Source organism: Oncorhynchus mykiss, chromosome 21, assembly GCF_057628025.1.
Source record: "Oncorhynchus mykiss isolate SJ-2025 chromosome 21, ASM5762802v1, whole genome shotgun sequence".
Taxonomy (NCBI): Eukaryota; Metazoa; Chordata; class Actinopteri; order Salmoniformes; family Salmonidae; genus Oncorhynchus; species Oncorhynchus mykiss.
The window spans coordinates 37,019,919-37,036,156 of NC_143042.1; the positions used below are offsets into that span (position 1 = coordinate 37,019,919).

Sequence of the window (16,238 nt, forward strand, 5' to 3'; positions counted from 1 at the left end):
AAGCAGTAGGGTCAAGGGTGGGAGTTATACAGATGACAATTGACAGAAAGATAATCAACGATATTTACACTGTGAAATCATAGTCACTTAATAGAAATTAGGGGTGTAGCGGCGCACGTATTCGTAACAAACTGTTCGGTATGGGGACCTCTTCGGTCCGCACAGTGAACCCAAATGAATACATATAAAAATTATAAATAAAAATATTAAACACTAGGCCTATAGGCTATGCCTGGAAAGAGTGTGTGTGTCGCCACTGCTGAATGAGAACGGCCTATGCAACTGCCAACACCTCAAACATGTTGACACATTTACGGTGACATAAACCCAGTATTCCTACCACCGGAGCAAGACGAACCACAGTCGATTCTGACCGGGCCAAATAAATTACATGAGCAATAGGTCTGCTTATAGCCACAGATGTGCGACCATTCTCGGTGGTTGAGAAGAATGGGGAGTTTCAACGCCTCGTGGAAGTGCTCAGTTAATTACGAACTTTGCCTTCTCGCACCTAGAGTACCAGTCAAACAGTTTGGACACCTACTACTCCAGGGTTTTCCTTTATTTTTTACATTGTAGAATAATAGTGAATACCACAAATCTATGAAATAACACATGTAGAAACCAAAAAAAAGTGTTTATATTTGAGATTCTTCAAAGTAGCCACCCCTTGCCTTGACAGCTTTGCACTCTTGGCATTCTCTCAACCAGTTTTGATTTGTTTAACTGACTGGGTATCCCCTTTCTGCAGATGGATGGACCTCCAGGGTTACAGAGCGCTAGTTAAGTGACAGCCCATCACATTACACCGCAGTGGAAATGAAAAGAGGGAAACGAAAAGTAGGCCTACTGTGCTAAACACACGCCCCCTTTATGAGTGACACAAGTGAGCATATTTTTCCTATTTGCAACATAGCATAAGCTTATACATTGTCTGAGCCATGTTAACATGTTGATTTCACACAGATATTGCACTTTATTTTAGTGTTGTTGTTGATTTAAGAAAATAAAAAGTGTTGTTATTCCTGATTGTGCAGTCATCAGGCATTATATGACTCATGATCATATGGAATCAGGAATACCAACACTCTTTCTATTTTCTTAAACAAATTAACTACAGTAACTGTTGGCATCTCATTTTCCACTGTTCAGAAAACAAATCATTACCCCCAAAACCACAATAAGTACTGAACCATGGTGAACCGTTACACCCCTAATAGAAATGGTACCATCAAGCAGTGCTTCCCCTATATTCATTTATCAGGGGTGCTTCCACCCTGCAGAAATAAATCCTAGGGGAAACACTGATTAAAGCGAGACAATTTCCTGTGGAGAAGACGGTCCCTGAAATGAGGCATCCTCCCCAGTCTTAACTTGCCATTTTAATGTGAAATCTATAAGGACAAACAAGTTGCCAGGAGCAGAGCTTCTCCGCCCTGATGATCGCCTGTCAGTCAAAAATATCCACTATTTATTAGATGGGTAGCTAGTTAGCCCACGTTTATTAGGAGGCGAGGAAATTGAAAGAAATCACAACAAGGATTGCTAGCTAAGTTACTTTACTCATGCAAAGGGATTATAGAGCTGATCATTGTAGAAATACTTAACCAAACACTTGTTTTGTTTACCTATAACTGGTATGACAGTGAAACTATCAGTGTCCTTTACGTTACAGGCTAGCTAGCTAACGATAGAAGAAGTTGTTTCACGGATAGCTATGCAAGCTAGCTAACGTTAGCTAATTAACCGCTAGCCACAGCATCATTCATGCTATATAACGCCTGAGGTTCGTGAATAATTTTTCCAAAACCACCATCAATTCTGAAGTAATTTGTAATTTGTCCATCTGTAAGTATTATTTTACCTTGCCAAGTAATTTCGACGAAGAAATCAGTTTCAGACTTGTTTTCCGACAGTTTCTCTGGTAGAAGGAAACGGGTAACAGTTAGCCGAAGGTCGGCTAGATAAATGCGCGCGTTCTCATCCAAAATGAATTCACGCCGGAAACATTGTGTAGAGTACGTCACGCGGGGGCGGATCGACTAACAACCGTTTTTAGCCAATGAGAAAGCACAGCCTACCCACGCTCTCTTTGTCCTTTCTGTGAAATGTTGATAGTTCTTTCATTCTGCCTGGAGAGCAGTGACCTGTAGGTGTCCATTTGTTGATCATTGATTCGAGGTGAGTTTTACCGAGTACCGCATGATATTAAACCACGTTCTTGGAGACAAATGTTTAGATAGTTTCTTCACCGGTTGTGGTTGACAGCCCACTGTGAAGCGGGCTTGCATGGCATTCACTTTGCAACAATGCACAGCGCTCTCCTAGGTTCTGCAAGTCCTTTATCTAGCAAGCTAAGCTATTGCAGTAGATTGCAAATAAATCCATGTGAATTTAGCTATTCTAGATAGCAACCTGCACTACAGTCAGAATTGTTCAGTACTGTAAATCAATGCATATACTAAACAAAGTAAACAGCATTTTTTCAGTTGTGCAGCATCTTCTGGCACCAGTGCACTCTTTCCTGCACAGCCCCCCACCCACCCCCCCCCCCGTGTGTGTGTGTGTGTGTGTGTGTGTGTGTGTGTGTGTGTGTGTGTGTGTGTGTGTGTGTGTGTGTGTGTGTGTGTGTGTGTGTGTGTGTGTGAGGTAAAGTCTTTGAATAACAACCTTTGTTGAAGTATTCAAGTTTCTCATCTTCCTGCTATGATAGACGCATGTGGGTATTTCAACTGTCTCTTTTACATTTCTTCACTTTGGCTATTTTAGATCTCAAAGTATGATATTTGTATATAGGTGACTTAACAGTAACATGTTGCTAAATGTAGGATACTGAAGTAGAAAAGGTTGCTGTTATGGGGAAATGTAACTGAAGTTCAAATTCAGTTTAGAGTGATCTTTAGCATATTTATATTTTTCCCTCTCTGAAATACACATTATTTCCAGTGTTCTGTTTGTGAAACTCTAGGTGTGGGTTGATGGTCACTCGACTTGATCCTGAAAGTTATGGATTATCCTCATCTGGGTTGATAGTGATTGACACCAGACACAGATTAGGACACAGATCACTGTTGCATTGATGACATTGTGTGAACACGGTGTGATTCTGTTGCAGCTCAGTCACTTCCATTTTGTTTGTCTTCCTTACAAGCCTCCCGGGCTGGTGTTAACAGAACGTTTGGTGCTGTCTGATTAGGATATAAAGGGTCTCCAAGAGGTTTGCTAGACATTTTCTCTGCTTCTGTGCTGGAGGTGTCTCCCTCTTACAACTTGTAATAAAGCAAATAGATATTGTTTGACTGCTCTTCTCTTTACCTTAAAATTCCTAGCACATATAGAAAAGAAGAAAACGGTTCTCAAGATGAGCTCTGAGATCACTTCAGATTTTGGCATAGCAAGTAACTAACTAAGTAGTAAGTAAACAGCCTATTCTTTCAGTTGTCCAAAGCAAAGAGCCATGGTTCAAGCCAAGACCTGGGTCCTGACACGTCACTTTGAAGGCTTCCCGAAGGACAGCAACTTTGAGCTGAAGCTGGAGCAGCTGCCAGAGCCTAAAGATGGAGGTAATGACTGAAGGTCTCATCTGCACTATTACTGAGGCTATCTGGACCTGTACTTGTACTAAATACAACATTCCTGTACCTGACTAAAGCCAAGTGATGTCATACATTAATGTTTTTGTTTTTTTCTGTTTCAGAGGTGCTTTTGGAGGCACTGTTTCTCAGTGTAGATCCATACATGAGGTAGGAGAAAATTCAGACAGAAAAATGGACAGGGAGGGATTCTCCTAACGTTTGCCACTGAACGCTTTTTGTCATGACTCATGTAATGTGATATCTATACGGAATATGATCAAATGTAAATAGTCTGGGTGGCCATTTAATTGTTCAGCAGCCTTATGGCTTGGGGGTAGAAGCTGTTAAGGAGCCTTTTGGTTCCAGACTTGGCGCTCCGGCACTGCCGGATCTGGGGACCCATGCAAAATCTTTTCAGTCTCCTGAGAAGGAAAAGGTGTTGTCATGCCCTCTTCACAACTGTCTTGATGTGGAAACCAAGGAACTTGAAACTCTCGACCCGCTCCACTTCAGCTCTGTCGATGCTAATGGGTGCCTGTTCGGCCCTGTAGTCCACGATAAGCTCCTTTGTCTTACTCACATTGAGGGAGAGGTTGTCCTCCTGGCACCACACTGCCAGGTCTCTGATCTTCTACCCATTGGCGGTCTCATCGTTGTTGGTGATCAGGCCTACCGCTGTTGTGTCGTCAGCAAACTTAATGATGGTGTTGTGGTTGGTTACGCTCTTGGGGGTGAACAGGGAGTACAGGAGGGGACTGAGCGCGCACCCCTGAGGGGCCCCAGTGTTGAGGATCAGTGTGGCATATTAGAACATTGAAAGTTCTCTGAACAGTATTGACTTTTCCATGACATTACTAAATCACATACTTCAGTAGATGGTACAGAAAAACATTGCATCTGATTGTTCTCCTGCCATCTGTGGTTGTTTCCAGACCGTTCAGCCGAGTGCGTATGAAGGAGGGGGAAGTGATGATCGGAACTCAAGTGGCCAAGTAAGGAAAATAAACAAGTTTGCATCCCAAATGGCACCCTATTCCCTATATAGTGCACTGCTTTTAGGCCCCTGGTCAAAAGCAGTGCACTATGCAGGGAATGAGGTGCCATTTTGGATGCAGGCCAAGTTATCTGCATTTCATCTCTCTACCATGAGGTGACATGCATGCCTGCTGTTTACTGGAAGAGAAAAAGTCCTGCACCTGTTTTTAATTTCTGAGGCCATAGATTATTCTTCATGACTTCAGTTGTAAGAGATCAAATTGCATGTACTTGGCAGTGTGTTCCGAGGTTCCATTCCTGCCACAAGTGAGTGGTTCAATGTGTTTTCACTGAGAAAGTTTGTTTGTGAGAGTGAGTCAGTCTGGGAAAATATACAGAACCCAATGACTCTTCCCTGCCCCGTAGGGCTTTAAAAAAAAATCACTAATTTAAATTGCCTGAGTACTGTCTTTATAAAGGAGTACAGATACTTCGGGAAAATCCCAAAGGCTTCCATTGACTCTTCCTACAGCATGTCTTCGATCTAGCCTCCAGATAAAACCATTTAACAACCACTAAGGGTGGTTCAAATAGACCCAGATTAAGCATTCTCTGTAACTAAAAAGCACTTTCAATGGAAGATTCTCCATTAAGCATACTTTACAATCTGTGTCTTCTGACACAGGCTTGTTGTAGACAGACTTTAATTATAATAAACAACCCTCATTAATTCCGTTTGTTTATTTGTGTGTGTGTGTTTTTTTTTGTAGGGTGATCCAGAGCATCAACCCAGCCTTCCCTGTGGGGTGCCATGTGGTTGGTAGATGCGGCTGGAGGACCCACACTGTGTCTGACGGGACAGGTCTGACATGCCTTCTGTCTGACTGGCCTCAGGATGTCTCCATGTCCCTGGCTCTGGGGGCCATCGGCATGCCAGGGTAAGGAGGAGGGGCTTCCTGAGTGCCGGTGCTTTCTGGGTAAAATATGGGGGGGGGGGGGTCACTATGAACCTCTGGCCACAAAGAGTAGAACATTTATATTTTCATGCCAGAAGAGAAATGCATGTCACGATCTGGCGTCCTGGGTAAAGAGGGATGCTAAAATGCTAACATAACCGTTTATGCTAACAGTGGAGCTAGTGTGGGAAAGCTTACAGCACAACTGTTTCATAGTTTTAGCTCACAGAATAAAGGCAGAATTTTTTTTGACTTCAAGTCTGCCAGGAAAAGCAGCTGCATGTTTTCCTTCTAGGTTGATAAAATAAACATTTGGGCCCCAGCAATCTTCGCGAGCAGGTCACGGTCACCACTTATGGTCCTGTTTCGCTTTTCCACAGAACTCTTTTAAAGAGTTTTTGAGTTTATTTTATTTTTACAGGGACAGTGCACATGAATCAACGTTTCAATAAAAGTGCCGGTTTTAGCCAGCCGGCTAATTTTCAACCGCAGTCCCTGGGCGGGTTATTAAAAACAATTACAATATATAGATAATAGCAACATAGGACAAGCAAGACGTAGCATACAGACATAGCAACATAGAACAAAACGCAGATTTTACTGAATCACAACTCTTTTAATTCGATAATCACAACTATTTTGAATTTAAAATATTACAAGCAGTGTTGGGTTCGAGGCCGATTCAAGACTGAAGCAAATTGTAATTTTGTCAAATCGCCACCATTATAAGAGCAAAAAATTTCCAGTATTTCTGTGTTCATATTTCAGAACAACATATGGATTCTTTAGCCAGTCAGAATGGCGAAACAAATGGATGCTGAGGGCAAATAGAGTGCCACTCTACAAATGATTCCGAACTCAAACAGGCCTATAATAGATAAACACTGTTACAATTTCCCCGATCTCCCTTACTAAAAGTGAGCGCGGAACATTCAAACCATTTCCATCTTCCCTTTGTGCTCTGACTTCAGGTTGACAGCCCTGTACGGTCTGGAGGAGGTACTGGGACTTCAGGCTGGAGAGACCCTACTGGTCAACGCTGCAGCCGGGGCCGTGGGCTCCATCGTGGGCCAGATCGCTAAGATCAAGGGCTGCAGAGTTGTGGGCTCCACTGGGTCCAACGGCAAGGTAAAAAGGGATTAAGATGAAATACTGGGAGGCACAAATTCTAGTGATCTCTATCCTTACTTATCCTGAAAATGAAAAAGGGGCCAGCACTCACTTTTTTTTTTCCCAAGGTGGCCTTCCTCAAGGAGCTAGGCTTCGATGAGGCCTTCAACTACAAAACAGTCAACTCACTGGAGGAGGTCCTGAAGACTGCCTCGCCCGACGGATACGATTGCTTCTTTGAGAACGTAGGTTATAAAGTAGTTAGTTGTAGTTATATAAAGTGTAGTAATTCACTCTGGTAGTTGGTAATATTGTTAGATATGGAGGGTTAATATTTAGTGATAAAGTAGTATTTCTCTGGTTTTAATATTGTTAGACATGGATATAAATTGTCAGTATTGGGTAATAGTTACTTCATCTTAACATATTTAGCTCGACATAATGGACATTTCTCCGTTTTCAAGGTGGGAGGACTTTTCTCCAGTGTCGCCATTCCTCAGATGAAGGAGTTTGGAAGGATAGCTGTGTGCGGCAGCATCTCAACCTATAATGACACCAATCCACAGACAGGTCTGATCTCTCTCTCTCATCTTCAAAACCATTCAAAGATGTCAAGTCTACATTGCCTAACTCTCATACTGTATTGGTACGTTCCACTAGAGAGCACCATTAGCCAGCATTACACTCAGACTGACCTGTGACCAACTGAATGCATTTCACTCATGTTTCATTGCATAGAAAATCATCTCGATTAACCCAGAACTAGTCTCACGTAATTGGTCAACTACTCGATTAAGTTCTGGGTCCAAACATGTTAAAGAGAAGGGATCAAGAAATGCTAAAACAAGGAGAGGAACCGGAACAAGACGCTTCATTCACCCTCTCTGAATGTCCCATGTTTGAATAGATGCTAGCACCGAAAAACCAGTAACGAATAACCCAAACACCGGAACAACCGTATGCCTCTCGCTCAGTCACAAAATATTCTACTGTACCAGTTATGTTTACATAGATCTGGCCATGAGAGATTACATAGAAATATATGAATTAACATATTGGAACTCTGTGTTCCATTATAAAAGGACCACAATGGAAACAAGTCTAGACTTTTTGTGTATATAATCCTCTGCCCTTTTGGTAGATGTATTTGTTGCTTGGTGTGGCTTCTTTATATATTTTAAATGGTCAAATCAACATAAGAAATATGCCTATACATCACCTCTCTCTCCTATTTCTGTCTATATCAATCTATCTACAGTGCATTTAGAAAGTATTCAGAACCCTTGACTTTTTCCACATTTTGTTAAGTTACAGCCTTATTCTAAAGGGGATAACATTAAAAAATGTTCCGCAATCTACACACAATACCCCATAATGACAAAGCGAAAACAGGTTTTTAGAAATGAGTGCACAGTGATTAACATTTTTAAAAAACATACCTTATTTACATATGTATTCAGACCCTTTGGGACTCTAAATTGCGATATAGGTATTCCACGCTTGTAGCGTCATACCCAAGAAGACTCAAGGCTGTAATCGCTGCCAAAGGTGCTTCAACAAAGTACTGAGTAAAGGGTCTGAATACTGATGTAAATGTAATTTCAGTTTTTTTCCACAACAAAATTTGGAAGAAGTGTAGGGGTCTGAATACTTTCTGAATGCACTGTATCTAATCTTATCTATCAGGCCCATACCACCACCTGACCATGATCTTCAAGCAGCTAAAGATGGAGGGCTTCATGGTGGGCAGGTGGGAGCATAAGAACCCAGAGTCTCTAAGGAGACTCATGGCTTGGAAGAAAGAGGCAAGTACAGTACTTGGGATAAAAAACTAGCCTGGGTATCAGTCTGTGCCATCATTCCACTCCTTGTTCATTGTCATGCACACAGTTTAGCATTGACATGGAGTACAGGAGTGGAATGTTAGCACAAAACAGGTTTGAGATTTCAGGCTAGATAAAACTGTCCAATCATAATCATACCATGACAATTCTATGGCAATCAATTTGGACACCATGTTTTACATATTCTGAATATGTCTGTTAACTGTACACCCTGCTTGCAGGTATTCACATTTACAATATGAAATGTTTGTCACAGACTATAGCTGTGTTCAAATACCCATACTAACATAGTGTATACTACATAGTATTAGTTAATTTTAGTACACTGTAAACGGAACAGTATCCTTTCAGTTGAGCCTACTAGCTCTTCGCCGGTCTAGCAGAAGTTGATGATGTTGCTATGCAACCACCTGCTAGCTAGGTAGCATAACAAATTACTAGTTTGACATTTTACGATTTAGGGTGTGTTCTTAAGTTCAATCTGGAGTGTCAGAGTGCGCTCGTAAATTCAGAGCGTTGTCAGATCGCTCTGAATTTACAAACTAACAATCTGACAAGGCTCTGAATTTACAAACTAACATTTTGCTCTCGGAGCGCACACTGGACGCTGGGGCAGAGGAGTAGGGTTGATTTGAGTGTTCTGACCTTATAACTGCAGTCAAGCACCCAAGCTAACACTGGCTAGCTTGCTAGCTACTTCCAGACACAAATGAGTGACCACTCTGTCAATTTTACTCACCCTGACAGAGCTGGTTAGGCAGTTTGTTATCCAGAGCGTTGGTGACTGTTTCTGGCAACAATTTAATTACGCGTTTTTGCCGACGTTAAATCACACAGGCCATATTCAACCGGTGTTGAGCGCTCGTAAATTCATTATTCTGCGCTCTGCTACTCAGGAGAATGCTCTGAAAGTCATTCATGTAACTATAGACAAACAGTCTGCTTAAACTAATAACACAAACATTTTATAATTGTTCATGTCTTTATTGAACACACCGTGTAAACATTCACAGTGCAGTATGACAAAGTATGTGATCCATTGGATGTAATAACAGGTTGACCCTCCTTTGGCAGCAATAACCTCAACCAAACATTTTCTGTAGTTGCGGATCAGACCTGCACAACGGTCAGGGGGAATTTTGGAACATTCCTCTTCAGTTCCACAATATTCTTGGGATGTCTGGTGTGAACAGCTTGAGGTCATGCCACAGCATCTCAATAGGGTTGAGGTCAGGACTGACTAGGCCACTCCAGAAGGCGTATTTCCTTCTGTTCAATCCATTCTGTTGTTGATTTAATTCTGTCTTTTGGGTTGTTGTCCTGTTGCGTCACCTAACTTCTGTTGAGCTTCAATTGGCAGACAAAATGTTTAATTTTCTGTCGATGATAGCAAGCTGTCCCAAACCATGACGCTCCCTCCATCATAGTTTAGTTGGGATGAGGTTTTATGTTGGTGTGGTGTCCCTTTTTTTCCCCACACATAGTGTTGTGTGTTACTTCCAAACAACACAACTTTAGTTTCATCTGTCCACAGAATATTTTTGCCAGTAGCGCTGTGGAACATCCAGGTGTTCTTTTGCGAACTTCAAATATACAGCAATGTTTTTTTTTTGACAGCACGTGGTGTCTTCCCATATACACCTTTTTTGTTTAGTGTTTTACGTATTGTAGACTCGTCCAGAGATGTTAGCATCTTCCAGAGATTTCTGTAAGTCTTTAGCTGACACTCTAGGATTCTTCTTAACCTCATTCTGCACTGTGTTCTTGCAGTCATCTTTGCAGGACGGCCACTCCTAGGGAGAGTAGCAACAGTGCTGAAATTTCATTTATAGACAATTTGTCTTACTATGGACTGACTTTTAGAGATACTTTTGTAACCCTTTCCAGCTTTATGCAAGTCAACAATTCTTAGTCTTAGGTCTTCTGAGATCTATTTTGTTCGAGGTATGGTTCACATCAGGCAATGCTTCTTGTGAATAGCAACCCTCAAATTTTCTGAGGGCAGGGCAGCCCTATAGGGCAGGGCAGCCCTAACCCAAATCTCCAATCTCGTCTCATTGATTGGTTAGTTGACTCCAATTAGCTTTGAGAAGCCATTAGCCTAGGGGTTCACATACTTCTCCCAACCTACACTATGAATGTTTAAATTATGTTATGTTTTTAGTTTAACCACACTGTTTGTTTGTCTATTGTTGTGAGTTAGATGAAGATCAGATCAAATTTATCTGATCGGGACTGTTGTCATCATCTGACACTAATTAGCATAACGCAACGGACATAAATCTTCCTAGAAAATGTTCCTATTCATGAAAATCACAAGTGAAATATATTGGAACACATCTTAGCCTTTTATTAATCACCCTGTCATCTCAGATTTTCAAAATATGCTTTACAGCCAACGCTAGACAAGCATTTGTGTAAGTTTATCATAGCCTAGCATAGCATTATGCCTTGCTAGCAGCATGCAACCTTGTCACGGAAATCAGAAAAGCAATCAAATTAAATAATTTACCTTTGATGAACTTCAGATGTTTTCACTCACGAGACTCCCAGGTAGACAGCCAAAGTTCATTTTTTCCCAAAAGATTATTTTTGTAGGCGAAATAGCTCCGTTTGTTCTTCACGTTTGGCTGAGAAATCGCCCGGAAATTGCGGTCACCACAACGGCGAAAAATATTCCAAATTAGCTCCATAATATTGACAGAAACATGGCAAATGTTGTTTTGAATCCATCCAAGGTGTTTTTCTAATATCTATTGGATAATATATCCGTCGGGACAATTCGTTTTTCACTAGGACCGATTGGAATAATGGCTACCTCTGTATTTTACGCGAGAATCTCTCTCGGAGCCACCATGTGACCACTTACGCAATGTGGCCGCCTACGGCTATTCTTCAACAGAAATGCGTAAAACTACGTCACAATGCTGTAGACACCTTGGGGAATACGTAGAAAGCATAAGCTCGTTGATGGTACATTCACAGCTGAATAGGGAGTCATTGGAACGCAGCGCTTTCAAAACCTGGGGCACTTCCGGATTGGATTTTTCTCAGGCTTTTGCCTGCAACATCAGTTCTGTTATACTCACAGACAGAATATCTTTACAGTTTTGGAAACGTTAGTGTTTTCTATCCAAAGCTGTCAATTATATGCATATTCTAGCATCTTTTCCTGACAAAATATCCCGTTTAAAACGGGAACGTTTTTTTTTTTTCAAAAATGAATATACTGCCCCCTAACACCAAGAGGTTAAAGTCATTCTCAGAACATTAAGAAAACCTTCTATAAGAAAACATTAGCAATGTTCAAAGAATGTAGTAAGAATGTTATTTTAAAAAAAAAGCTTTTTCTTGCTAAGTGTTCATGTTTGTTGGCCGCACCCACTAATTGGCCACACCTGATCTTAATGAGCGCTAGTTTCCTTTGAAATAGGGTCTGTTTTAATAGACTAAAACGAACAGCTTTGTATGAGTTAAAGAAGTTAAAAGCAGGGTTGGAACAAATTATTTTCCAATTTATTTTGTTCCGTTCCACTGTTCTGACAAGCAAAATAAAGTTCTGAACCGGTTCAAACCCCAGAAAAGTGACTGTATATAGTTTTTTTGTGGCATTAGAATAAAAATACGTTATACCTTTTTGTAGTTAATAAATCCAATTTGATAACTATCGTATCCTAAACTAGAATTGATAAGGCTTATCAAATCTTCTCTAATTAAAAATGTCTGAATCACTTGTAATGTCAGTAGGCTACTAGACTATGCTTCCGAGGGGAGGGGCAGGTTGCCTACACACATGCACACCAGGGTTTCCATTAGTCGGTAGGCCTAATTGCCAGCTTTTGCAATTTTCACTTTCGTACTCAGAACGTTTAAAAAACATTTTGTTTTAACAATCAGGAAAATTATGGCTTCGTTCCCAGAATCAATGGGAAACCAAAAACGTACATTCCCACAACTTCAGAGGAACCAAATGTGCTAGCTGGGAGGTGACTGCTGAATGACCATGTCATAATGTAGTGTTTTCATCCACAGGGGAAACTGCAGTGTCGTGAGCAAGTCACTGAAGGCTTTGAGAACATGCCTGCTGCCTTTATGGGAATGCTGCAGGGAGAAAACATTGGAAAAGCTATTGTTAAAGTTTGATGTGGCTTCAATAGATACTCTATAACCCATAGAATTTGGATTCAAGGAGCATTCTATTCTACCCATAGGAAAGCCACAGTGTAACTATGACAATGCATTTTGGAATTATTTGTATTGTAGAGTGTATTCGTAGAACAACCCTATTATACCAGCACATCATAGTCCGTCCTTGACTCAAAAATGTTTACTTTGTATGAAGTATTAAAGTCCTTTCAGGCTTTTGTTTTGTAAAAAGGTTGTCTGACTACATATTTTTACTCACAAATCAGTTTCAAATGAATTAATAGGGTTTCGAAGGCAAGCAAGTCTAGGTTCAAAAGGCTTCTTACCAGCTTCTACCCCAAAGCAATAAGACTCTTGAACAGCTAATCAAATGGCTACCCAGACTATTTGCATTGCCCCCCCCCCTTTTACACTGCTGATACTCTTTATTATCTATGCATAGTCACTAACTCTACCTACATGTACATATTACTTAAATTACCTCGACTAACCTGTGCCCCCACATTAACTGTACCGGTACCCCTTGTACATAGCCTCTTTGTTATTTTACTGCTGCTCTTTAATTATTTGAAACTTTTTTTTACGTAACATTAGTCTAAAGAAGGCAAGTTGAATTGCTTCTTTAATAAGTACAACAGTTTTCAGCTGTGCTAACAATTGCAAAGGGGTTTTCTAATGATCAATTAGCCTTTTAAAATTATAATCTTGGATTAGCTAACACAACGTGCCATTGGAACACAGGAGTGATGGTTGCTGATAATGGGCCTCTGTACGCCTATGTAGATATTCCATTTTTAAAAAGTCCAGCTACAATAGTCATTTACGACATTAACAATGTCTACACTGTAGAGTGACCGCTCTAACAATGGAAATGCATGTCCTCAAAGACGGAAGGCCAGGCGTCTTTACTCATTATCGTCTCTCACTTTCGTCTCCCATTATCTGGTCACCGAGTCCTGCAGTTAGAACTAGCCCTGCCGTCGCTATTAAGACATTGAGACCCCAAATGCATAGGGCTGCGACGTTTACCATGTAACTGACGGTTAGGGATGAAGACCATGAAAATAAAATAAAAAACATTTTAAATAGGCCTACATTCATTTTAGGATTTATTTTGATGAACTGTATTTTTATGAAGACAAACTTGACCTAATAGCGGGAGTATTTACTAATGATTATAAAGCAGTTGTTTTTCTAACTTTGTCTATTCAAATGTTCTACATCTCTTTCCAATTGACCTTTGATGCTTGACCAGCTAATCCCTAGACGTGCAGGTATGTAGAGCCTATCGGCTATGGGACTTTAGTAAAAACATTGTGTGTACTTTCTTTTATACAATGCACGTTTTCATTGCTTGCTAACTTGATAGTAAATAAAGTAAACCTGCTTCTCACAAATGTAGGAAAGTTCCCAGCTCACCTTCTCAGTAAAAAAATAATTATTATTCAACACCGTGAGTCAAAGTAAATATGTTTTAACATCTGTTCAAATTATAATAGTTCCTCAGTATTTGAAAAACATTTCCAACACTCGCCCCTCTAAGCGACGTCGCTGATAAAAAGGTCTATGGATATGTTACGTGTATTCGTTTCTATTTTAATGATTGTCAATTTCATCTTCATACTATAGCATAGCTGTCCCCTTCATACTTTCCTTGTCAATTCATTATCTTATAGCCTAAGTTAGGTTTTTAAATCAATTTTAAGCAAAGGATAAATATTTGCTCTTGTAACTGACATGATTGAAGAGAGGAGAGAAGAGGAAGAGAAGAGAGAAAAGGAAGAGAGAAGAGGAAGCGAGAGAGAGAAAGAGTGAGAAAGAGATGATTCTTTCCATAGGCCTACCTCTATTCAGAAAGTTTCCTAAAGTAGCATGTCTGGACTCCATCTCTCTTTAATAAGAATGAAATGCTCCTGTCAGGATTTAATCTTATAAAATGCCTGTTTTCAGTAGCTTAGGCTACCTTATTTCTCTCATTACGCCATCCTCTCTTTGAAGAACATATGTCAATGCCACGGCCATCGAAGGACCGCAGCAGCAGGGTTTGTGACATTATCCGAGGAAACCCATCGGACTTTGCTTGAATGGTTGTGCGTCAAAATAGGACCTGTATTATAACAAATTATATGCAGAAAAGCCAACAGACAAAGACCAGGTAGGCATACATTATATCTTTATTTTGATTCCAATAATGTCAATAAAAAAATGTGACGTATCCTCTCCAGCCTGGCATTTCTTAATTTGTTTATTTAAGTAATAACATGAATAATAATAATGCAATGCCATGATATTAACAAAGTGTAATGGCTTGCTTCAAATAGGTTTTTATTAAGAAGCATATCCCCCCCCCAACCCTCCACAAAGTAAACTGGAGTCTCTTCCCCTCCCTACAGGTTACATGTTACCAACCCCTCAGCCTGAACAATCAGCATCCTCACAAGCTCCATCCCTACCTGATGTGTACCGGCCTTCCATACGCTATCGACCTCCTGTGCACTCGGAATCTCTCATGAACTCTCAACCTACTGTGCAGTTTCACCAACAACCACAATACTACCCAGAGCCTCAAGTCTATTCCAACCTTGAACAGCCTCCTCCACCCAGAGATTTATCCTACCCCGTCCTATGCCAGTCCTACACCAAGTCAGCCTCGTTACCCAGCGTACAAACCTTGAAACGTCCCCACCACTCAAACCCAGAACGTCCTGAACCCAGAGAGACCTCAGGTGAACCCCCCCCCCCCCCCCCCAGTGTGCTACCCTTCAGCTTCTTCCCTTCAGCAGTATGGTAGACCCCAACCAGCTTTACCAGTGTCACAAGCCTTCGATGTGCCTACTGCTCACTACTACCAACGGTCCGACCAATAGCTAGTCCCAGTAGTACCAATTCACACCCCACAAGTGGCTCCGGAGAGACCCAGGTATTCATCCCGGATAGAGGAACCTTCCTTCCCCAACTTCATTCACGAAGATCCTGAAGAGTTTGCAACGTTAAGAATGGCCCTCACAAACCTACTGCCAGAGGAGGAAACGGAGAAGTACAAGTACCACATCCTCTTGGATCACCTGCACTTGGTCTCTGCCTGCCACATGGGCCTGGCTTATGCTAATGACCCCCAGCCATACTCCTCAGCACTGGACCAGAAGTATGGCCAACCCCACCACCTAGTCCTGAGAGATAGCAACCATTCAGAATATGCCCAGGTGATTCAAGCAAGAGCTTTCAGTAGCTTTGCCCTTAGAATCCGCTCACTGGTGGGGATGCTCCAGTCATTCCAGCACGGCGAGGGATCTGCTGAGCTGGCCTGCTCCTCCCATGTTTAGCAACTCCTCAGTAAGTTATCAGGAGAACAAGTTGCCAGTTATGCCCATCATGCCCACAGAACCAGGCCAGGTGTCCAGTACAATCTGAAGGACTTCTCCTTGTGGCTGCAAGATGAAGCAGAGTGTCAGGCAGTTGCTGCCCAGGTTTGTGAGCTCCACCAAGCACCATCTTGGACACAAATGAAAGGTTGCCAGACATTCTCCAAGCCCTCATCTAATACAGCTACAGTCCTGCAACGGTTCCAATTCTACCTCAAAATCCTCACCCACCAGACAATGTTCCATACACCCACATATGGCTTCAGAGTG

The 16,238-nt window shown here is 41.4% G+C and overlaps 2 protein-coding genes across 5 annotated transcripts in view; one reads left to right on the forward strand and one right to left on the reverse strand.

Annotated features, from left to right (window-relative positions):
* haus3 (HAUS augmin like complex subunit 3) overlaps positions 1-16,238 on the reverse strand; it is a 31,102-nt gene that overhangs the window by 10,599 nt on the left and 4,265 nt on the right. Inside the window, exon 1 of one of the 3 annotated variants that reach the window (XM_021577863.3) lies at positions 1,865-2,015. The exons of 1 other annotated variant lie outside the window; for it this stretch is intronic. The gene's annotated coding sequence lies outside the window, so the exon portion shown is untranslated. Of the gene's footprint in view, positions 1-1,864; positions 2,016-16,238 lie in introns of those variants that run through there. One more of the 3 variants, XM_021577864.3, reaches the window with a different exon arrangement.
* LOC110500477 (prostaglandin reductase 1) lies at positions 1,316-12,837 on the forward strand. 2 transcript variants are annotated; one of them, XM_021577865.3, is made up of 10 exons: positions 1,316-2,181; positions 3,439-3,563; positions 3,698-3,743; positions 4,508-4,567; positions 5,321-5,488; positions 6,478-6,634; positions 6,745-6,861; positions 7,081-7,186; positions 8,303-8,421; positions 12,493-12,837. In XM_021577865.3, exons 2-10 carry the CDS (start codon positions 3,458-3,460, stop codon positions 12,601-12,603), a joined length of 990 nt encoding a protein of 329 aa, XP_021433540.3. In that variant the 5' UTR covers positions 1,316-2,181; positions 3,439-3,457; the 3' UTR covers positions 12,604-12,837. The 2 variants fall into 2 exon arrangements, with proteins under 2 accessions (XP_021433540.3, XP_036813787.2); XM_036957892.2 differs by having other exon boundaries at positions 2,070-2,181; positions 3,426-3,563.

What these genes read in the sequence shown, in the direction of transcription:
- LOC110500477 (XM_021577865.3), top strand. Translation starts at nt 3,458, where the DNA reads ATGGTTCAAGCCAAGACCTGGGTCCTGACACGTCACTTTGAAGGCTTC. An exon ending in CCACTGGGTCCAACGGCAAG is followed by an intron (nt 6,635 to 6,744) that starts GTAAAAAGGGAT and finishes TTTTTTCCCAAG; the next exon opens with GTGGCCTTCCTCAAGGAGCT. An exon ending in TCATGGCTTGGAAGAAAGAG is followed by an intron (nt 8,422 to 12,492) that starts GCAAGTACAGTA and finishes TTTCATCCACAG; the next exon opens with GGGAAACTGCAGTGTCGTGA.